The sequence below is a fragment of the Polyodon spathula genome, chromosome 6 (assembly GCF_017654505.1).
Source record: "Polyodon spathula isolate WHYD16114869_AA chromosome 6, ASM1765450v1, whole genome shotgun sequence".
Classification (NCBI taxonomy): Eukaryota; Metazoa; Chordata; class Actinopteri; order Acipenseriformes; family Polyodontidae; genus Polyodon; species Polyodon spathula.
The window spans coordinates 57,046,954-57,071,696 of record NC_054539.1 but is presented as its reverse complement, the minus strand read 5'-3'; the positions used below and the strand labels follow the sequence as shown (position 1 = coordinate 57,071,696).

Sequence of the window (24,743 nt, the reverse complement as noted above, 5' to 3'; positions counted from 1 at the left end):
ATGTTCTAGTGCAAAATTGTTTTGAAAGAAAAAAACATGCTCAAAGGAACAAGAAAGATATGAAAACCAGATCCCTAGTTAAAATCCTGAAATAGACAGTTTTTATGTGTTTAGATTACAGTCTGGCTGATGGCACTTGGAAAGTGACACATGGTGATGATGCAGATGGTTAAATATAACTAGCATTCAGCATCCCATGGATTTTATGTTGTGATTCATGTCATCTGAATTGTGACTTGTTTTATTATGTGTATGAGTCAACCTGGAAATTATATTTGTCTAATATCCAGTTTTTGTGAAAAAGTTGAGCTGTGTGAAATAACATTTAAAGACCAGGGAAGTATGATTGCTACTGCACATGTGGGTGCTTCTCTGAACCCATGGGTTTAATGTCTTCACATTTTTGTGTGGGCACAAAGTGTACAAAAAAACAAAACTTAATCTATGTGACTCAACTGAACATATTAATGGGGTGGAAAAGTAGTTTACTATAAAAAAAAAAGTCAATTTAAATGGCTTACTTACTTATCCTAATGGCTTAGGATTCAGAATTTGAAGGATTGAAATTTAATATAAGAGAGTGGGTGTAGAAACTAGCTTTTTCCTGTTTAAATGTGGGCCTTGATGAATTACGGTTGCCATACCATTCCTCCAAAACAGTGACTAACATTTTTAAAATCTCTGTGATTGTGTTGTCAACAGCATTCACATACTCCCGGAAAGTGCACCAGGAGGGAACTTGAGATATGTGTTGTGATGAAACGGTATTCTTGTTGTTAGTTCTTCTGTCTTCTAGGACTGTTACTGGTATGTTGAATTATTTTGCTGCTCTGTATGAGCATAAAAACACAAGAAAATGTTGACTCGGCAGAGGTAGCCCTAGAACTATGACTAATTACCTGTAATAGTTGCTGTATTTTGGTCACTTGTTTCTGAATGTTTGCAGAGCTGTAGCTATATCTAGAGCCCCATGTTTTTCACAAATATGAAATAACATGAAATGTAACGTATAAAACGAAATGCAAATATAAAAAGAAATAACACCAAAAAACATTAACATAGTGACATTTTTAAATTGTGAAGTTTATGCAGAAAATACTTTTAAATAAGTTCTTGCAATCGTAGTTGTCAGCTCAGCTGTTACCATAGACATGGTCTAAAGGGAAATGGAAGCTCTGACTTGCGCAGATGTATAATTTGAAGCCAGTTGGCTGGGAATTAAACCGTGCATAACAATTAAACAATGCTGCAAAGAATTTGAGCATGAGGGGATGTATGCAGCTGACGTGACAAGATAATGATGTGCAGATTAAGCAACTGTCATTAGCTGTTTATTGCTTTTGGGGAAAATATGGCTTTTTTGTTTGCACAGGTTTGTATTAGTGTGCAAATTCTTTGTTTTATTTCAAGTGGTGCAAACTTTGCACTGGAGAAAATGCTGTTTTAGTTTTGAATGAATTTGAATGAATGAATCTGCTTTGCTTAGTGTTTTAAATAATGAGAAACTCCAAGCTTGTTGTATACTGCTTCAGTGCAATGGGATTGAAACACAAATCCTAGTGTGTGTGTGTTTGTTTTTTTTTAATGGGTAGATTGCTGTATGTGCAAGTGTTGTGACAGTGTGTGTGTGTATATATATATATATATATATATATATATATATATATATATATATATATATATATATATATATATATATATATGTGTGTGTGTGTGTGTGTGTACTTTTATATATATACTTTTATTTTATCTTATTGTATTGTAGGACATGGGCAGTATTTATTGTAAATAGGCAGTTGATTAAAAAGAAGTGGGCACCTGTATGTTACCGTTACTGCTGCTAGTGAGAAATTATGGGAACTAAATTAATTTTCTGTGCAGGTCTGTTTGTCAAAATTGGATAATGTTTTAAAAAAAAATGTAAGTAGTTAAAACATGATGTCTTCTATACTATTATTGATATATTTGTTGTTTTATGAATGTGTATCTGTAATAAAACGACATTTGTGAAAAATAAATCAAAAAATTATAAAATATACAAAAGAATTTCAATAAACTCTAGCTATATCGCTCGACTGGGGGTACCCGTAATTGGGTTGCTTTGGTGAAGTGAAGCACATATGGATTGGGTTATATTTGAGGGCTATAGGCTGCTGGTCCTATGGTATCACTCAATAGGGTGAGAGGTGTTACTGTTTGTACTGCAGCAAGGGGTTAGTTTCAGTTTTAGAGAACAGAGCAGAATGTGACCTTCTTCTTTTGTGTTTTAGATGTATGTCCCAGATTCGGCCTTTCCCCAGAAAGGTTACAACACTTCCAATTTAAAGAGTTACAGTCGCCAGTTTTAAAATCACTAAGATTGTTGTTATGCCATTCTTTTTTAATCATTCAAAATTTCCAGCATTGGAAAATGTGTTCATTTTCCATGATATCATCACATTTTACTCCAACATAATTTGCATGATTTACTTTGCCTTTGTACTATACTATATTCTTATAATTAAAACCTTTACTAATTGTTGGCTCTTACAGCTTTTTTTTTTTTTTTTGGCGGGGGGAGTTATTTGTTATAGTGCCCAAAAGCACTGGTAGGAAAATTGCATAGAACTGACCATTTCCACACCTGCTTAAGGATGTTCCACTATTAAGCTCCATTCAATATGATTAAACAACTCCCAGTAAAATATTTCCAGAAGTACTGCTCACCACCTGCAAGGGTGGAAAAAAACACTATCGAATTAAAAAAGGAGGCTTTATGCTGCTCACGTGGACTACAGGAAATGGTTGATGTGAGGTTTTCGTACACAATGGAACAATGTTATTTGAAATGAGTTGTTTCTTCACCTTGGCTGTGTAAGCAGAATGTGTTTTTCGGTTTGAAATTTATTTCTGATCAGTCACTTATTTGAGTAATACAGCAAATGTTGCACAGAACACAGCCTGTTACATTAGTTATGGAGATCAAGCAATGTCATGACATGTTTGGCTGAATGAGTGCCCATAAACTAGCAAAACAAGTGTAATATCGATGGCTTATTATATAATGTTAATAACCTGTGTGCACCATAAAGCCATCTTAAACCGCTTGTAGTAACATTTACTGGATAAATTGATCATTTACAAGTAGATATGCAAAACCTATTTTGAAAGCAGTAAACAAATACAATCTGAGAGCAATTCTAGTCTGCTTAACTGCTGGAAATAGGGAAAGTTAAAATTATAGGATTCCCACACTTGGAATATAATTTAATTGCTCTATTTGGTTGGAAAAACTTATAGTAACAGCACTAAGCTAATAAATCTGCTTAATTTGATACTAGCACATGGGAACATTGAAGCTGGAAGATAAGATGGTAAAGGTACAATTATACATTTGTAGGGGAATATAAACCTGACTATAAAAGAATATTTATTTATATTCCCCTGCAATTGTTTTTTTTTTTTTTTTTTTTTTTTTTTTTTTTTTCCAAACAAGCCTCAGAACACATGCCTGACACAGAAAACAATACGATTTAAAAAAATCCCCAATTGTTCAACTTGTCTTAAGTTTTAATGATCTGGCAATTCTGTGTCCTTATCAGACAATGACTTATGGAACAGTGGCTCTCAAGCTAAAATATTGGTGCAGTACTTTATTGGCTAAAAGAAAGTAACAGACGAGAAAGCTTTTGCAGGAGTAAAATGCAAGTTTCCCAAACTCTTACAAATAGGCTGAGTGACATTTATATAGTAGTTACAATTACCAACACTATTAGTGCTGTTTACACTATCATGCCACTGAGGTGAGTTTTTATTTTTTTATATATTTGCCTAATTTTACCTACTTTTATCTGCCTTTAGCGCCTTCATTTAATAAATTGAAAGCAATAGCTTATGTGAAGACAGATCTAGAGTAGCTTCTGTCACCGGGGCTTCCTCAACAGTGAACTTTAAAACTAATAAAACGTAACCTGGAACCGTATATAGAATATAGCTGTTAGAAACTATTCCAATACCGCTTTAAAATATTTATACAGTGCTGCCTTTTAGTATTGTGGAACACTGTAAAAGAAAAGAGATTTATTTTATGTTGTATTCCATGTGGCAGGCTTGAACATTTTAACAGTGGATTCTGCTTGGGCACAATACAATGAAAGGATTAAGCACTTTCTAATACCAAAACTATGTAGTTTGTTTATCTGCCATGTTTCTAGACAATTAGTCCTATGGTATATCAATGAAACCCAATATTATTTAAACAGTCTCTTCCATATTTGTGAAAGTATATGCCATTTCTTGTTTACTTGCCTAATATTTTGAGTAAACCTCTGAAAACAAGTTACATTTTCCTTTTTCTTTTTACAGATACATTTTTTTGATGTCTCTTCAGGATCGGAATGAGAAACTGTTCTATAGAGTGCTAACCTCTGATATACACAGATTCATGCCAATCGTTTACACTCCCACCGTGGGTCTGGCTTGTCAGCAGTATGGCTTAGCCTTCAGGAGACCAAGGTAGGTGACTAACCTGAATCATCTCAGAAAATGTGCAGATAGAAAATGGTATACTCAACCTTGAGTTTGTAGGGGCAGTTAGAACAACAATAATTCAGGCTGTGCAAATGAATTACATCATATCAACATGCTAGCAGGTAACTTAAAAGGTTTGATAGACAAACACTGAATAAAGGTGTGTACCTACAAACGATCTTTATCCAGATGCGGTAGTTTTGTTTGGCTCATTAGCACTAAAACTCTGCCAAAGAAAAGTCTGCCCGATAACATCTTCCTCACTACTCGAATACAAGAGACAATATATTTGTTACATTTACTAAGGCATCACATGGTTTGAGATGACACATACCTCTGTTTCGTCAAGCTTTGCAGAGTCATAAAAAACTCGTCACAACAACATCTGTATACTGTATGTACAGTCTATACATTAGCTGCTTTTCATTAATGTCACCTAGTTGTGATGTGATTTCTTTCAGACCAGCTTCCTTCTTCAAAGATTATGATCAGCTGTTTAAATGTAATGGTGATGAAGTCCTGAGTTTTCATCACCAGTATTTGCTATTTTAGGCGTGACAGCAGCCTGTCGATACAAACATTTTTTTTTTTTTTTACTGATTCCTCCTATGTTTTGAAGGTATTATATTCTTTGTCTAAGAGTGTAATTCTCCTCTTGGAGTGCAAATACAGAGGATGCATTCTTCATTGTCCCTTTTTTATGTGTTAAACTAAATTATTCAAATACTCCATCGTGGGGTCAAGTGTGTCGATCAAGGGATTTTTTGCATTGCATTCAGTTAAAGATGTGTGTGACTATGATTACACTATGTAACACAATTTTTTAATCCTGGGTAGTAAGTGTTATTTCCTAATTGCTTATGCCTCAAAAGTATAGAAAAATGGCTATTATTCCCCACAAGCTTTGCTTTTGTGACCAGGACAGTGATATTTCAAAATATCACTATTTTCAATGGGAAAAAGGGCAAATGTGTGTCTTTTCGTTCACATAAAGTCAGAAAAAAACAACATATGAATCCAAATTAACATGTATTTATACTAAAGTAATACAAAGATGACTACAAAAGATTTAGAAGTGAGTAGTTTTTCGAGATTTACGATTATACTGTATTTACACTATCACTGTCCTGGTCACAAAAGCAAAATTTGTGGGGAATAATAGCCATTTTCTATACTTTTGAGGCATAAGCAATTAGGAAATAACACTTACTACCCAGGAACAAAAAAAAAATAAAAATTGTTACACGGTGTGAGGCGAGAGTGTATTAAATGGAATGTCCAGACAGTAATTTATGTGTACAGAAATAAAATTATTTATTTTTATTATCTATATACAACAAAATAATTAAATAACAAAAGAAAACAAAATGGTGTGAGGGAAGGAGTGCAGGGGTGAAATCCAAAACAGACCGTGAGAACTCGTCTTTAATCGTCGTCGTGGCGAACCATACATAAACAAAAAAAGACAAAAGAAATGTTAGTGTTTTTTTTAAAAAATCCCACTGCATCAAACTAGTCTCTCCGTCCATAGTCTCCTCCGTTACTATTTTACTTTCAGACCAACCCCGAACACAGTAGTACGTTCCCTTTAGTATGTAATGTCCCGCCTCTGTAGTCAGTGGAACACCAATCCCCAACTGACAAGTGTCCTTATCCTTCACTTGACTCCAGTGGAACTGTCGGGAGGCTGAATCACAGACCGAAATCCCTTTGACTCATCACACACGGTGTTATGATAAATCATTGTTTCACTGCTCAGATTACATGTAAACAGTGTATATAAGCAGTTCCAACATCGATAATTCAAACACCACATTTTTCTGGCAATAGAAATTAAGTCAGATGAAACGATGTGAACATCTGTTTAATATTATAATCATCTTGACAAAACTGGTGCATAATACAAACCAAAAAAAATATTACAATCCTACATGTATTTTTCAATTCAGAGATATTAGCAGGTGGTGAGATGACAACAAATGAGCAGGTGCAGTAGATTATGAACAGTAGTAGGTTCATTTTGCCTTTTTTTTGTTTTAAATCTGTGCTTTTACCAAGTTATGCATGAGCCATACGTAACTTCCATAACTTCAAACTGCACTGTTGAAGTAAGAGAGTTGAATCATATGTTGCCCAAGATGTGTTCTTAAAAGAAAAAAGGAAATTCATCAAAAGATTATGATGACAAGGGAATTTGTAACATTTTCTATATTAGGTAAGCTGTCTTCCTTAATGTCAAAGCAACAACGTTGTTAAATGTTTTACATGATCAAATGAGTAGCATCTGATTTAGGGCTGCCAAGTATCAGCAGTGTGAGAAAGGGACTGTAATTCAGATAGATAATACATCTGGTTGTTCACAGCTTTGTGATTCTGGCTATGGTTTACATTATCATGATGTGCAAGCCAGCTCAATCACTCTCTCACTGTACCTCAAATACTAGTGAAAGATGTTAACCCTGACAGAATGATAAGTGAACCAGTGCAGGGGGAGACTGGAGAAAATCACAAAGATTAATGTACCTTCTTTACAGTCATTGTTGAGATATAATAAACGAAAAAAGGTACTGCAAACAAAACAGCAGGAAAAGAATTGCAATGAGATTCAAGTGCAGTATTTTACTTTCCTATACTCCCTGTGGTTCCCACATTGCTTGCTGAAAAGCAAACCTTGTTAAATACAATTAATTGGTTTAGCAGTACAGTACTTTGATTTGAGTGAGGTTGTAATATAATCTGAGTAATAAGTGCCCTTGGCCATTGTCACTGACCTTTCCAAATGTGTTTAGCCATGCTCAAACAGGGTTTTGTAAGTCATGATTTGAGCAAAAGAGATGAAGATTTTAAAGCGCCCTGCTACTTCAAACAAAAGTGTTGGTAAGCCTCCTAAAATGTTCACTGCATGCGAGTTGTGGGCATTTTAGAAAAGAACATTGTCTCAAAGTTTAAACATCTGATCTACATAATCTGTGCCAATGTAGTGGTCTTGTAATTGTCATAATCAAATATTTGGTGAGTATTTGTATAATTATTTGTAAGTATTTATTGTGCATAAGGTTTATCAATATTGTACTATGGCCACACTTTATTGTAAGGGACATTTTTCTGTTTGTTTATTACCTGTTAACTACTAGTTTACTAACACATAAACAAATGTTGCTAATTTTGTGTTAATACTTAATATTTAGTAAACAGTGTATTAACTATTAAAACAGTATAATAACATACAACCTGGTCTCACTTCCTAAACCATTACTACATCAACTACTTAAAAGTGATTTTAAACTTATGTAACCCCCTTTCAATTATATGATCGGCTTGGAATCCAGAAGTAGGGACCTGAAGTTTGCTGAACAGTTTGATCTGCCCTTGTTTTATTAGTTTATAAATATGTAATCATTAACAAAACATGGACAGAATTTGTTAATGTGTCATTAAGCTAGTTAATAAGTCAGTTAATAAACTATACAAAAAAAAATTGCCCTTGAAATAAAGCAAGACCGGTGGTATTTTTAAGTTTGTATACATAGAGTACCCTCTCAAATTCAGGTAAAAGCATGACATTACTGTAGTTATAACTCTATTGCATATTTATAATTTAGCATTTTATTGAATTATTTTTGTAGAATATTCAGAGTATTTCCCATCTTGAAAATGAATACACACTGTTACAAAGTAGTTATTCCAAGAAGTAATATCAGACTGCACTCAGGATGCTGTTCTTGGGCGTAATGCCAGTCGCTTTCAGTATAAACAATTGCTATCATGTCAAGTGGTATGAGATTTAAATGATTTTGTGCCATCAAAAAAGCTTCCTATTGACATTGTGTTATTAGTCTTGTGCTTCTCTCTGCATGGATTATCACTTATCCATGAAACAGGGAAACTACTTTTTTTCACAGCATACGGTTTAGTGCCTATAGCAGACTGTTTTAGAAATGGAGGGATTACTGGAGTTATTTTATTCAGGGGATAACGGAGGTATATACTATACTGCCTGGACACTGTAGTAGGACCTGCCTGCTCAGTTCTCTTAGACATTGCCCTGAATTAGAGAGGTGGGATGTGATTGCAGCATATCAAATGCTTCTTGATTTTTGAGACATTCAGCATTGTTTCATGGCAATTATGTAGCTGGTAACACAATTTCAACCCTTGCTGTGGCTTGAAATGTCACATGGTTAAACTGTTGATTGTTGTTTCTGCTTGAATAGCGAGGGGGAACATCCCCAACAATATTGTCAGCAACACAGATAGTGACAGAAAATTGTGAATATGGATGATGGGAAATTGGCTGTAAAAGAATAATGTGTACCTGTGGGTTATTCTGTGCATTAATAGAACACACACATGTTACTCAGAATTCAAGAAATCATATCATTTGTCTGAAAGATTGCTAAATTAACGGCCCCCCCCCCCCCTTGATTTTGTTGTGTTGTTTTTGATGAAAAGCTTTCATTATGTTACATTAAGAGATAACAGTAGCAGATTTTGTATGTTTTTAATGAGTTGTTAAATTTTTTGTTTGTCGTTATTTTTTCTTTTGCCAATTTTTATACCATTTCTATATCGGAAATAACATCTAAGAATACAATTGCATGAATCTGCAGTGCAAAGTCAGCTGATTTGTTAATTTATTACTGACTGATAATCAACATCATGTTATGCGATACTAATGTTCCATTGTGGAATTGTAGTTTTAGACTAGGTTCCCTTATTTATATCTTATTCCATACCTGTCCAAAAAATGGAGATGATTGCATTTAAAAAATAAATCCTAAAAGCAGTAGACAAAGATAGCTGTCATCACTGCATAGATACTAGAGACTAAAAGACTAAAATTGAGGAGACAGATTTAGGATGGAAGGACACATTTTTACACAGTTTTGGAATTGGTTACATAGCCACATTGTTGCTGTTGAATCATTGTGGGTGCTTTGAGGGCAAACTAGACAAAGTTCTGGGATCAATCAATGTAATTGTGGTCTAGATATTTACATATTCCAACTGGTACTAAATATGGTTGCATCCATTTTAAGGTGGTAGATTCGACCTTAAGCTTCCCTGCATAGCGTGCCAATTTTTTATTTCACAGATTTCTGGTGAATGTTAAAACAACTTGCCAAAGGAGTTCTTAGACACTATTCCAAAGTGTCTGACTGTGGTAAAGGTAACATGTACTATACCAGCCACATGTTTTTATGTGTAATGGCTTTTATTTATAGATTTTATTACAGCTTGTGGTCTGGAGGAATAAAAAAAACAAAAACTTAGAATGATTTTATTGGCATGAAATATCTTTACTTAAAGGAAATCGTACTCTGGAATTATTAGTTCAAGTTGTATTATTCTTGTATTCATATTATTTATAAAAATTGACGTATAATAACTATAAACGCCTGAAAAAACACACAGTATATTTCTGGCTCTTCGTTTTCATTTTTTTTTTTTTTTTTGAACATGTGATGTACCTTTTTTGAGCCAACTGTGTTAAATGAAACAAAATCAAGTTACGGGAGAAAAAAACAAAAGTGATCTTGTTTCACAGTCAAGGCTTTTCCAAGAGTTTAATTAAGAAACGGACTCAGCTCAATATAACTTTAAAGGGACATCACATGACCAAAAATAAAAACTGAAAACGAATAGCCCAAAGCAGATCGCATGTTTTTTAAACTACTTTTATTTGGTATTCACTATATACTGAAAACAACAGTTTTCAATGTGTCATCTTATAAGTGTATAACAGTGATATCCATTTTCTACTATTGCAATATAACTGGTTGACATATTCTTCTTTTAAGCTCAAAAATGGGTTTCTGCAATGGTGAGGGCCAAGACAGACATATGCATGCTGTACTAGTCTTGGCAGACATCAACGAGGAAACACATTTTTGGGGGAGAAAAAAGGACAAATATCCCACCCAGTTATTCTGCTATTCCTATAGAAGTTTAATGCTTTAATGAGTTACTGCATCGCAAAAGCTTCTGATGTGCTGTAGTTTACACACGAACACACACTCACGCACGCACAACGACATGGAAACTGATAAACTTGACAGACCATTGACAAACCATTGAGATGAACCACTGTTCTCAGTGCAGTTCTTTGTTAGGATTACATTTTCTTTAAGTTATGTGTTATTCTTTTAGCTATAGTGTATCATGAGATCACACATGATAATTAGATAAAAATGAATGTTCTGTTGTTCCTGCTGGCAGTCTCTTATTTAACTGCAATTAATAAAAAATAAAATAATAAAATAAAAAAGATGAGGGGCAGCGCTGCTGCTTTGATACAAGAGCTCTACCACATTTAAGTAGGATGATCAATTACATTTTTTTTTTTGATATTCAAATAAAATTTTTTACTATTATTTATTTGAGGGTTCTATTACTTTTATCTTAGCAATAGAGAACCTTAATACTACCATTGTTTAAATCATTAAAAGAAAACCAACTCATAACAGCATGTGAGTCTCTAAAGTTTCAAATGCCAGGCTTGGTCCTATTTTAATCATTTAACAGTGGCGGTGTTTAGATCTGCCATTATTTAGAACAGTTCCATTAACCCCAATATGCTTGTTAAAACAGTATGTCCTGAATAAGATTAGGATTCATATTACTTCAATCCTTCTTGAAGTATTCTGGTCACGGTGTATGAGCAAGGATTTAATTAAAACTAAAGTTAAGTTGTATGCTCTCAGGAATACCATCTGCACTCAACTGTATTGGCTCTGTGATTTCAATAATCTGCTGATTTCCATCTAAATGCACTTGTATACAGCCGATAGTGGGTGCTGGATACACTTTTGCTGCTGATAAATAAACACAGAGAAGTGTGGGTTGCAGCCCTGCTTGGTTACCCTAGCATTTCTGTCTCCCACGTTGAACATAAATGTACCACCCATTGTTTTAAATCTCATGCTGGTGGGAATAAGGTACCATGCCTTTCCCGTCCCGTCAGAAACTGATTTGTCATTCTAAGACAATCCCAATTCTCAGGCTTTATACGTGATACTGAGCTTGTTGTTGGCTTGTGTGCATTCGACCCTTCGGGGCCTCCTAGGTTTTATGGCGATCCGCATTCGTGGAATAACTTCAGTATAAATTGTTATACAACAAATGTTCCTAAATATTTAAATGCTTACCTGAAAAAAACAGTACATGCTACATTTTTGAATAGCTAGTTTTGTATGTCCACCATTTAAAGACATTCTGTTTTCACCATCAGTGAATTATCAAACAAAATACTGTAAAAGAAATAAAATTATTTATTTTTATTATCTATATACAACAAAATAATTAAATAACAAAAGAAAACAAAATGGTGTGAGGGAAGGAGTGCAGGGGTGAAATCCAAAACAGACCATGAGAACTCGTCTTTAATCGTCGTCGTGGCGAACCATACATAAACAAAAAAAGACAAAAGAAATGTTAGTGTTTTTTTTTTTAAAATCCCGCTGCATCAAACTAGTCTCTCCCTCCATAGTCTCCTCCCTTACTATTTTACTTTCGGACCAACCCCGAACACAGTAGTACGTTCCCTTTAGTATGTAATGTCCCGCCTCTGTAGACAGTGGAACACCAATCCCCAACTGACAAGTGTCCTTATCCTTCACTTGACTCCAGTGGAACTGTCGGGAGGCTGAATCACAGACCGAAATCCCTTTGACTCATCACAAAACGTGTAAAAATAACAGACACATGAAATGTCCCCTTCTTGAACTAGACAAAGTAATCTTTAGCAGAAAGATTTCCTATCTTTTGATGCAGCTTTAAAGAAAGCATTCAGCTCTATGTAGTGTGTTCAGTCATTTACCGGAAGCAAACTAATTAAACTGACTGACAAGTTCCTAAATGCAGTGTAAAAGAATAGGAGGCTTATAGGGTTTTAGTAAATTATCCCTGCTCATATTACATGGTACGTGCTGTACAAATAGGATTTTTCCCTAGTGGGTCATGTACTTTGCTGTGAGGTTTTACATACATCCTAAACAAATATTATGGTGTGACTGTTGTTCTGTTGAACCCTATACTATTTTTACTGCAGTATGATAAAGTCTCTGACAGCTCATTTCAGGGGTCACTCTTCTGTCACCCTTTTCATAATCTTTAGCCTCACTTTTGCTGCCCTGCTGACCCAGACCACAGTCATTTTCCTGAAAGGAAAAACGAGAGCCCCAGATTTTCCAACCTTGTTCATATACATTTTATTACTCTTGGGTCTTGAACTTTATACTCGTTCAACATTGCAGACCTGATAACTCCTCTCAAAACCACTAGAGTAGTATAGGAGGGACTCAAAACATAAGCCCAGTAAAAAAACGATTGTACTTATAAATATAATGGACTGGAGAGGAGGCTCATAGTGGGAAACTATGGCCCCCCTGAGGGAAGAACTATAGCTACCAACAGGGGACTCTTAACGCACGAAGCCTTTAGTTTCCCACTCTGAGCCGAGGTCTCCAGTCCATATTTGCTTTATGAATTAGTCAAGAAAGTTAAGGCAAGGGTTTATACTACATATGATTTTATGTATTTTGTTTAAATATAGGTGTTACAGAACAAAAATAAATAATTTTCTTACTGCGGCATAGAAATCTCAGGAGTCTGTTGAGTTTGTGAACGTCATAATTATTTACATCATTGAGTCGGATGTGTTTGAATTTACAAAGTTGGAAAACACTGAAAGCAACGTTTTTATGACAGTTTTAGTGTTTGCAGCATCTTTGTTTTCTAGTAAATTTTGTAATTCATATTATGTAACGGAAAAAAAAAAAAATTGCTCTCCAGCAAGATGCGAGTCTGTTTGCTGTTTTGCTTTGTTGTGTGAAGAGAGGACAAGGAAGTTAAACAGTTAATTTGAGGGAGTTTGTAAAAAAAAAAAAAAAAAAAAAAAAAAAAAAAAAAAAAAAACTGTTGTAAACTGTGACTTTTTCGTCGCGGTGCCCTCCTTTATCAACCTAGATAAAAACCAACACACTAGTTGGATATATTATATTATTGTGATTATATATAATATAACTATTTAATATATATGCGCCGCCTAGATATATATATATATATATATATATATATATATATATATATATATATATATATCCTATACAGGTTATAGATAACTACATACAGGTTAACGTCACTATAACAAATCATTCTTATAACTATCCTAACAGCATTTTTACAATGGAAATTAGCCCTATTAGAACGATCACGTTCCAGGATCGACCCAGATACAACTATCTCGGTACTGACTGACTCTTTAACTTTCTCCAGTGTGAATGTGTTATTCAACCTGTGAAAACAAAGACCATGGTTGGCTAATTCAAAGATAACCAAGTGTAGTGGGAATTGTGCATGACATATGCAGTCATTGTCTGTCTTCACACACTGTAGCCAGGCAACGGGTATGAGGCAACTGCAAACAGTGCATTGAGAAAAGAAAACTAGACAAATATGAGGCAATCTACGCTGGGTATTTTTTTTCAATAGAAAGGACATGTAATTACTGTATTCAGTAAATGTACATTATTTCCTTTTTCATTTTTCGGTTTTCTCTTAAACATACAATTTAAATTTTGATCAGTGTGAAGTAATCTAAATAAAAATATAATATATTGACGTTCAATTCAGACTGGGCGTTTATTTCTTATACTGATACAGTAAATTGACGAATTATAATGAACACCTGATGTAACAAGTATTTCTCCAGGTTCCAGGGGGGTTCGTTATAGTGAAGTTCGCCTGTATATATCTGTTACGGGCAAAGCCCGAAATAAAAATTAAACTAACTTATTTTGGGCTTTGCCTGGGCAACCCATGGTCTGCCCACAGCTTCTCAGGCAGTCCATTCCTGTCCTGTTCTGAGTGACAGGCAGACCTTCGGATCAAGGAATTAACATGTGAAACCCCATTGACACGTGTGTATAAAATTGACAGTATTATTAACCTAATAACTAATAATAATTATATTATTAATATATTATTATTATTATTATATTATTATTATATTATTATTTGTTATTATTAATTATATAATTTATTAATATCCCCTGCACGGTTTGTGAACATATATTATCGGGTGCCAAACATATATTACCTTTGTTTAATACAAGCAGTATTAACTATATTTTGGGGGTACGCTTGTGTAGGGCATTTAGCCCATTTTCTATATTCAGGAGGCTAAATTGTATCACCCTCTCATCAGCCGTTACCAGCTTGAAGACTGGTAACAACTGTTACATTCTTTATGCACAAAAACACAGCTGTTGCAGGTTTGTCAGACCTTTTCATGCTGAATCAGTCTCTGGCTGTGCTGTGTACCATTCACAGTCATAAGGCAACAAGAAAAGAAATATCAGTGACTCATAGAGATGTTGGTCTATTAAAGCCAAGAATACAAAGCAAATCACACTTAAACAGGCCACAGAATGGAATATGAAAACATTTGGAACTCATTGCAATGGAAAACACAAATTGTGTTTGTCACAGGGATAGCAGTAGAAATAGCAGAGAGTTCCCATAGAATTATTTTCTGTATACGTGTAGGTGTTTTTTGTTGTAGATATTCTTTTGTTTGGGAGCCATGGTAGTTACTGTACTTCAGCCAAGTTAGAATAAAGAATGGAGGAAAAGTTCTGTGACCCAGATATCAGCCATTGATAGGTTCAGATATCTGCATACTTTTGTGTGAAGATTTCCTATTGCCTGATTTCACAGACCCTGATGAGTACTGATCTTGGATTATCTAACTTAAGTCTTGTTGAAAGAGATTTTTTTCATCATAATCATGGTAGAATTGTTACTGTTTATTAGATGATTAACAAAAACTAGTTTCTTCAAGAAGAGGCTTTTGAGGTCTTGAAGGCTAACGTAAGTCTGTGAAACCAGCTTGTGCCCTGCACATTAAGATATGTGTTTTGGAGTGTTGAGGAACAGGCTGAAGCCACGTCTGAAAAGATCTCCTGCTGTAGCTATTAAAAATAAATGTGAAGCTTTCATGTTCAGCTGCTCGATCATGTGATCAGCCTCATGTATGCTAAGCCAAACCCACTGTTTTTTACTATGATGGTCAAAATTACAGCTCCAGTAGTTCTAGGTATAACTTATAATGTCTCCATAAATTTCTGCAACCCTGGGACTACTGATGCTTTGAGATGATTTATACATACATTTAAGAAAAGTAAAAAAAAAAAAAAAAAAAAAAAAAAACTACAAAAACCCACAGGCGCCCAACTGCCAAATCAGTGGAGAAAAATGCATTTAAAAACTGCTCCGGTAGTTCTAGTTTTAAGTAACCATGTATTATTTTCTTTTAGCCAACTTATCCGTAAAAGAAACAGACTGTACTTAAACGAGTGTATACAGGTGTCACACTTCTGTTGCCCTCTTTTCCAATTGGTATAGCATGTCACTGCCTCTCCTGGAGGTGTATGGGAGAGCCTTGGCGCCCTCTTAACCAACTATGGTGGTCAAGTTAGGGGAGACGCTGACTGGGACAGTTGGCTTTGAGGCCAGGTCATGGGAGTTCACGTTTGGGTGTCTCCTGAGGCTCTGGACATGGTAAGGTAGTTGTGGCCTGCTATAGGTTGTTATGTATATGTACTGAGTCCCCTGGGTTTGTCCATAGGGTTATTTTGGGAATCTGATAAGCTGCATCTGAAGGGAAGGACTTCCATGGGGTATATACTATAGTTAAGGATCTGTGTAGTTGTGGGTAGAGAGATAGAAGTAGAGTGGGCATCTGTAAGGCAAGTTTGCCCTCAGTCTCCTGGCTGAGTAGTCCAGGGGATTATTGACTGTCTAGGAGAGATGATTGCCCCAACCAATTATTAATTTCCCTGGAAGTGCCCTTAGCAAGCATTGTTATTCATATTAAAAATGGTTTTACTTGTGTTCAATGTTTTGTTTCATGAGCTCACAAGAATAAACATGTGTAGTACCCAATGAAATTGACTGTTTTTAGTTCCCAGTGTTCAGTCAGACTTAACATTTCTACAATATTATAAGTTGAAAGTCAGCATAGATGCTTCATGGTTGGGCAGCTGGTCAACTGAAGATTTGGTTGTGGTTCTGTCCAAGTTAAGCAACATTAAAAAGAAATACAAACATTTTATCCTTACAATCTAGATTTTTTAGTGCCTAATTGGAACCATAGATTCCAATAAATCAAAGCTGTTTAAAGTTAGCATTCTGTTTAATTAGATGTATTTTTGTTCAACAGCCATATTTTGACAGCTTGGTTTATAGCAATGACCCTGTTATTTGTTTTTGTGTTTGTTTTAATTTATATATATATATATATATATATATATATATATATATATACAGCTCTGGAAAAAATTAAGAGACCACTGCAAAATTATCAGTTTCTCTGGTTTTACTATTTATAGGTATGTGTTTGGGTAAAATGAACATTTTTGTTTTATTCTATAAACTACTGACAACATTTCTCCCAAATTCCAAATAAAAATATTGTCATTTAGAGCATTTATTTGCAGAAAGTGACAACTGGTCAAAATAACAAAAAAGATGCAGTGTTGTCAGACCTCAAATAATGCAAAGAAAATAAGTTCATATTCATTTTTAAACAACACAATACTAATGTTTTAACTTAGGAAGAGTTCAGAAATCAATATTTGGTGGAATAACCCTGATTTTCAAGCACAGCTTTCATGTGTCTTGGCATGCTTTCTACCAGTCTTTCACATTGATGTTGGGTGACTTTATACCACTCCTGGCGCAAAAATTCAAGCAGCTCGGCTTTGTTTGATGGCTTGTGACCATCCATCTTCCTCTTGATCACATTCCAGAGGTTTTCAATGTGGTTCAGGTCTGGAGATTAGGCTGGCCATGACAGGGTCTTGATCTGGTGGTCCTCCATCCACACCTTGATTGACCTGGCTGTGTGGCATGGAGCATTGACCTGCTGGAAAAACCAATCCTCAGAGTTGGGTTTTCTTCCAGGACAACCTTGTACTTGGCTTGATTCATGCCAAAGCTGCCTGATTCCAGCCTTGCCGAAGCACCCCCAGATCATCACTAATCCTCCACCACATTTCACAGTGGGTGCGAGACACTGTGGCTTGTAGGCCTCTCCAGGTCTCCGTCTAACCATTAGATGACCAGGTGTTGGGCAAAGCTGAAAATTGGACTCATCTGGGGGTGCTTCAGCAAGGCTGGAATCGGGCAGATTTGTCTTTGTGAAGGGTGCATGAATCAAGCCAAGTACAAGGTTGTCCTGGAAGAAAACTTGCTTCCTTCTGCTCTGACAATGTTCCCCAACTCTGAGGATTGCTTTTTCCAGCAGGACAATGCTCCATGCCACACAGCCAGGCCAATCAAGGTGTGGATGGAGGACCACCAAATCAAGATCCTGTCATGGCCAGCCCAATCTCCAGACCTGAACCCCATTGAAAACCTCTGGAATGTGATCAGGAGGAAGATGGATTGTCACAAGTCATCAAACAAAGCCGAGCTGCTTGAATTTTTGCGCCAGGAGTGGTATAAAGTCACCCAACATCAATGTGAAAGACTGGTAGAAAGCATGCCAAGAAGCATGAAAGCTGTGCTTGAAAATCAGGGTTATTCCACCAAATATTGATTTCTGAACTCTTCCTAAGTCAAAACATTAGTATTGTGGTGTTTAAAAATGAATATGAACTTATTTTCTTTGCATTATTCGAGGTCTGACAACACTGCATCTTTTTTGTTATTTTGACCAGTTGTCACTTTCTGCAAATAAAATGCTCTAAATGACAATATTTTTATTTGGAATTTGGGAGAAATGTTGTCAGTAGTTTATAGAATAAAACAAAAATGTTCATTTTACCCAAACACATACCTATAAAATAGTAAAACCAGAGAAACTGATAATTTTGCAGTGGTCTCAATTCTTTCCAGAGCTGTGTGTGTGTGTGTGTGTGTGTGTGTGTGTGTGTGTGTGTGTGTGTGTGTGTGTGTGTGTGTGTGTGTGTGTGTGTGTGTGTGTGTGTGTGTGTGTGTGTGTGTGTGTGTGTGTGTGTGTGTGTGTGTGTGTGTGTGTGTGTGTGTGTGTGTGTGTGTGTGTGTATATAACTTTTTTTTTTTTTAAAGAGACAAACCAATTGGTGTTTTTAATCACATGTCAGTGACATCAGTGAAAAAGGGGCTAGGGTCAACAGTTTTAAAACATGCACTGATAAGTAAATAACAGTCCGCTGACAAATAGTTCAATAAATTATCGCTTTTTCAAGTAAAATCACTTAATTATGCCACTTTATTTTTTTTTAAATTGGAAAGGACTTTAAAGTTTAAAATTCTGATTTGTAAGTTATATACCTATTTGAAATCCCTGTAGTGGGACACAGTTCCTCTTTCTTATGATATATATTTTATTTTGGATGAAAAAAAGTGTGTCTTGCTTAATGTAGAGGAGATAGAAAGCTGCTAACAATGTCTGCCAGCCCTCAAGGAAATGAACTCTAGTGCTTTTGGAGGAACTACGGTATGGAACCTTATAAAAAATAAAAAGCAATGCATTTTAAACAATAAAAAGAAAACGCAATTACCAGAGTGATTTAGTGTTTGGAAACTACAATAACAGTACTACATGTTTTACTGTATGTTTTAAATCTTTCATGCAAAGCATTCCATCCTGCAAAAGTAACTTTTATGTTTAATGTGTGCAATTTAAATAAATAATATTAACTACAATATTACAGAACCTTTAGGTTTATGCGTTTCATTTATTATTATGATTACAGTGTACAGTAGCAGTGACCAGGGTAACCCAAATCCAACATGGTGATAAAATGACACTGGTTTGGCAATCTTGTGGTGGTCTTTTGAAGTAATCAAGTAGTTAAAATCTAAATTGATAGGACTGATTGATAATTTGTCTGGTACTAAAAGCTCCTGGAGCATCCACACTTTGAAAAGAATCTGCTGTGTATAGAAATATTATTTTAGTTGTCATACTCTGAATAGGATTAAGTTAAAAGCTACCACAGACTAACATTAATTTCCAATTCTATCATGTGAAATATTAGCACAGATGAGAGTTGGTCATTGGTCCTATTTATCATACTGTTTTAACTGATGTTGCTGGTCAGGGTAAAATAAATACAGTGCTGGCAAAGAGAATTGCAGTTCATGTGCATGTTTGTACAAGAAAGCCCCTTTCACACTGGCTGTCCTACCTGGGTCCAGATTCACCTCAAGCAGGACAAAATGCTTGATGGCCATTCGTGCACCAGCGCATTAACAAACAGCCATGGCTGCGTGAAGGTTTCACTTCCACAAGGAACGTTTCTGTTTATTCTGTTTAGCCATATTGTTGTTGCTTGAGACACGCCATGAGCCAGATCATAGCAGGCATGAAGAAACACCTGCTCTAATCAACATTTGGGTCGACAGTTCAATCCAGCGATGCGTTGATGGAAGTGTCAGTAACAAGATGCTTCTGGGGCATTGATACGCGCATTGTTTACTTGTATCTGTCACCTAGGTCAACGCTGCTCTATCAAAAAGCAGTGTGAAATAGAGTACCCGGCCCTCATGACACCGGGTCCAGCCCGGGTAGGTTCTGACCCGGGTAGATCATGCCAGTATAAATGGGGCTTAAGTGTTTGGTGGCTGCCTCTAATTAAATTGAGATTATAATTTATCACACACTCTTTGCTATGTCAGGCCCATCAGCGAAGCGAGTCCTACAAAGAGTGCAAGAAAAAATAAATACTCATCTGGATTAGAGGTAGCCATCGAACACTTGTAAACATATTAAGACATTAAATCTAAATAGAAAACTCATGACAAATTGATATACCCGTATTAAATCTGTTTAGGTAGAACCAGTTTGAAATATTTAGAATATTTAGTAACTGCTGCTACCAATAGGTTCTAATGGGGACGTGACTTAATGTAATATACCTTGTAATAGATACCTGGTTCTCAGTGGATTCACCCTGAAGTAAATTAATAAATAAAATAGTCTAACATTTAATTATAATTTTACACTTTATAGAGTAGGGTCAAGCATCGGGTGGGTTTCTGAGAGCTGCGTGTTTTTTATTAATCATGCAATTACATACAAATCAGCAGGACCATATTAAACACACTGAGTATACTAAATGATATTGGCTTACGTTATTCCTATAAACATCTGCTGAAGGTGCAGTTTCCACCAGTGTATATATAATGTTTATTAAAGAGATAATACAGTTTAAAAAGCTATTACTAAATCTTAGTCAAATTATAGTTTGAGGTGTAATTCCATCGGAAACTATCAGGAGTCAAAGGATATGACTTACATTAATTTAACTGGTAACAGCTTGAAAGGTCAAAGCTGAAACCCCCTGGGAAATAATGGAAACTTTGTTAAATTCAAAAAGCAAAAGGAGGCCAACATATTTTCCATGTCATAAATTCAATAGTAAAAACACTGAATTAGCCTGTTATATAGTCATTTTTTCCCTGTCAGAGTGTAAAGTAAAGGGAAGGTCATTTACATTTAAAGTACAGAGGTGCACTTTAGAATGAATTGTGAGTAAAATAAATATCAATCAATCAAGTATGTATTTAGTATAGTGCCTTTCGCAAAACAAGTTGCCACAAAGATTACAATAAAAAGGCAGATAGAAAAATGTAGTAAATACAATAAAACAACAAAAAACAGTAAAAACAATAAAAAACAAAATATAAAAGACAATGAATAAGTTGATTTGAACTATAAAAATGTGCCTTCAGCCTATAATTTTGACAACTTCTACAGTAGGAGCTTTCCTAACAGGAAGCAGCAATTTGTTCCATAGCTTAGGGGCCATATAGCCTGGGTTTGGAATGGTGAGATAACCAGGATCCTGGGATTGGAGCAGCCACCCTGGAACATATGGGCCCAGTAAGTCACTTAGGTAGAATGGAGCCAAGCCTTGTAATGCTTTATATGTGATGAGTAGAACTTTATAATCAATCCTGTATCAAATTAGCAGCCAGTGTAGGGCTGTCAAAACTGCCGTAATATCATCATATTTTTTTTTGTTGAAGTTAAGATCCTGGCTGCAGCGTTTTGCACAAGCTGCAATCTAGACAGAGCACAGTTTGGAATACCAGAGAAAACGGCATTACAATAGTCTAATCTGGAAGTTTTATAAAGGCGTGAATCAGTCTCTCAGCATCATGTACTGAGAGAAAGCGCCTGGCTAAAAAAGGCACTTTAGTGACTTTCTTAATGTGAGTTTCAAATGAAAGATCAGTCAAAAATTACACCCAGATTTGTGTTCTCTGGCTTTGGCTCAATGGGGTTTACAGACACATAGGTTTATGCTCTAACATTTCTTTATGTAAATATATGCATCTGATTAATTCGTCTGTATTGTGAACACTTTGAGTCTATTGCCATTTGAAAATGTTTTGATTACTTATACCATTTTAAAGTAGTTCTATTGGAGTGTGATTGGAGTGTAAGTAACAGATTCATTTATAGTAACTGCAAAAATGATTTATAGTCAGCCAAGTCACAAAGATATCGAAATAGCCACGGCATTGCATGTACTCATGGGCTGCTCATGCGTTTCAGAACATAGTCTCTGTGCTAATCGCATGTATTTGATGTAAACTGTCTGAGTGCACATGAATTTTGACTTGGTGAGCTGTAGAGTTCCTAGCCCCCTGTGAAATCTCCAACAATGAATCAGAAGGTCTTAACCATTCTGCTTTGTGCCTCTTTGTCTGAAGAGAGGAATTGGCTTTGACTGCAGACATCATTTAGAAGTATGTATTTTATGATAAAGCATTCTTGTGATGAGTTGGAAATGAAAGACTTCAAAGGTCAAGGCTTGCAGGCATCTAGTTTCTGCTGCCTGTTCTTGGAGATGAACGTGTGTTCTTAATAAGGTCAATTTAGTACTGCAACTTGATTCAAGTGGCTTGTAATTATTCCAGACATATGGCTGATTATAAATGAGTGCAAGAACATTGTAACAAATAAGGGGTTTTAAAATGGTCCAGTTAGTTTGCGTCTGCAGAATAATGGTATTAACACATTTTGAAATAGGACACTCCTAGAGGAAGTGACATTAGTGGACGACTCACAGTGATGCTAGGAAACAAAAACTACAACAAAAAATGGAGAATATAAATAAATAATAGTGGAGTATGTTATGAATTTAGATGAGCAAGTTGAGGTTTAAACACAATGGGAGTAAATTCCCAAAACAGCCTTAGTAAGGGAGAAATGCTTACTTAATTATTTTTAGATTTCATTTTAGGGTTTAGGTTGTTTTAGACTACCTATTTATTTTTCAAAATTATAGCAGTGCTCAAACACCATCACCTAGTAAAAGTGGAAAGGTGGAACTGGAAAAGTAGAAGCTTCCACTGTTCAGCTGGGCTTACCATTGCATGTTCTGGGGTCAGCAACAACCCTGGTTTAGTCTGTTCAAGATGTCTCAGTTTATTTCCATAGGGTGTAAGCAGTTTCTACAACCAGGGCAGATATCCCCAAACCAACCCATTCTACATTCTGCAGCTCACAGCATTTTTATTGCAAGCTACCAGAATTACTCTGTGTTGTGATCCTCAAAGTCCATAAAGCAGTTTTTAAAAAGTTATTTGTAAAAATAAGATATTGCTAAATTATATTCTGTGGAGCAAGCTATCAGTGGTGTATCAGATGTTTATCAGATGTTTCAGAAAAGCTTATCTTGTTGCTGACATACATTTCCCAGAACAAATACTAGTCTGATCTCAGAGTTGTTTTCCATCAAACTGATCCTTGAACCATTATAAAAGACAGTTTCAGATTTTCAAAAATGATTCAGCAACAGACTTGGTATGACATGCGAGATGTTTTTATTTTTAATGCAGATAGAATACAGTATTTGTTTTAATTCAATGAGCGAGTGTTGCATTATTATTATTATTGTATTATTATTATTATTGGCTGCACCTTGACTCTGATTTGGTTAGTTGAGCACAATCCTTTACATGCATGGAAATAAATGTAAACTATGGTATGAACTTTTAAAAATCATTTTTCAAACCCCAGAATCAGTGTGGGAATCAGGTTCAGCGTGTGTCTGACATTTCCTGATGGATGATCTGTTAGGACTTTGGACTGCAGATCATTTTAGCATCATCAACTACTCGGTCACAGATCATCTATTGTAAATGAAACAGCATTACCCCCTGGCTGGTCTCTTGCCAGTTTGAAATATTATACAGTGTATTCCCAAATGACATGCACTCAAATGTTCTGCATTTTATACTGTGGCAGAACTTTGTGTCTGTCACATTCCATCCCTAGGGCTTTGGCACTGAAGTGAATGGTGATCTTACTGTAGGGACTGCTTAAAGAGACTGCCTGCAAAATGTTATATATCACTCTACTACTGGTTTCTAACCTTTAGAATTCATTTAACTATCAGATGATATATGTTAGAAAATGAAACTTATAGGCTAAACACATATGGAAGTTATATACAGGTTATATCAGTACCATATGATTTTGCTTGGCTTATGGAATGCTAAGACCTACCGCAAACAGTCAACTAAAATTCAAAGGACTAAAAATAAAATAAAATAAAAATGAGCAATGAGTTTTCAAAATTAAATACACATGTACTTCATTTTCTATTTCAGGGGTCTCTTCATTACAATCCATGATCGAAATCACATCTCAACATTGCTTAAAGCCTGGCCTGAAAATGATGTAAAGGTACGTTTTTTAAGTGCAGGAATAGAAACATTAACACTTTTATTTTACTTGAATACAGTCAACAAGTTTATTTTATTTTTCCAAGTATATCTTAGTTGAAAGGTCACTGTTATTGCATATAGATGCGTGGATTCAATCAAAGAAATATAATGCTGCTTTGTCCTGCATTATTTCCCTGTTGCTATTCAATTATTCTTACAGATGCAATACTGCATTAACAAAAATGTCAACAATATTTATTTAGTACTTGATAAAACATTTATATTGCTCCTGTATTACATTTGATTGGAATCTTACCGTATAGCAGTGAAATATTGCAGGCACAGGGTAAGGTTAACAATTTGTCCACTGAAAACATCCAAACTGGACACTTCTACAGTGCTGTCCTCAGGATTATCCAGGAATATATTTCCTTTAAGCAAAATCATTGTAACAAATGTATTGAATACTCATGGAATATTTATTTTCTCTAACCTAATTTTATGAATTTTTAATATAACTTCCAGTTTCCCTTTCTTACACCTAAGGCCAATAAAATATT

General features: G+C 35.3%; 1 protein-coding gene across 1 annotated transcript in view; it reads left to right on the top strand.

The window, feature by feature from the left end:
* Positions 1-24,743, top strand: part of me1 (malic enzyme 1, NADP(+)-dependent, cytosolic) — a 148,732-nt gene that overhangs the window by 70,969 nt on the left and 53,020 nt on the right. The window contains exons 3-4 of the mRNA XM_041253235.1: positions 4,345-4,494; positions 24,127-24,202. Coding sequence (XP_041109169.1) covers positions 4,345-4,494; positions 24,127-24,202 — 226 coding nt within the window. The remainder of the gene's footprint in view (positions 1-4,344; positions 4,495-24,126; positions 24,203-24,743) is intronic.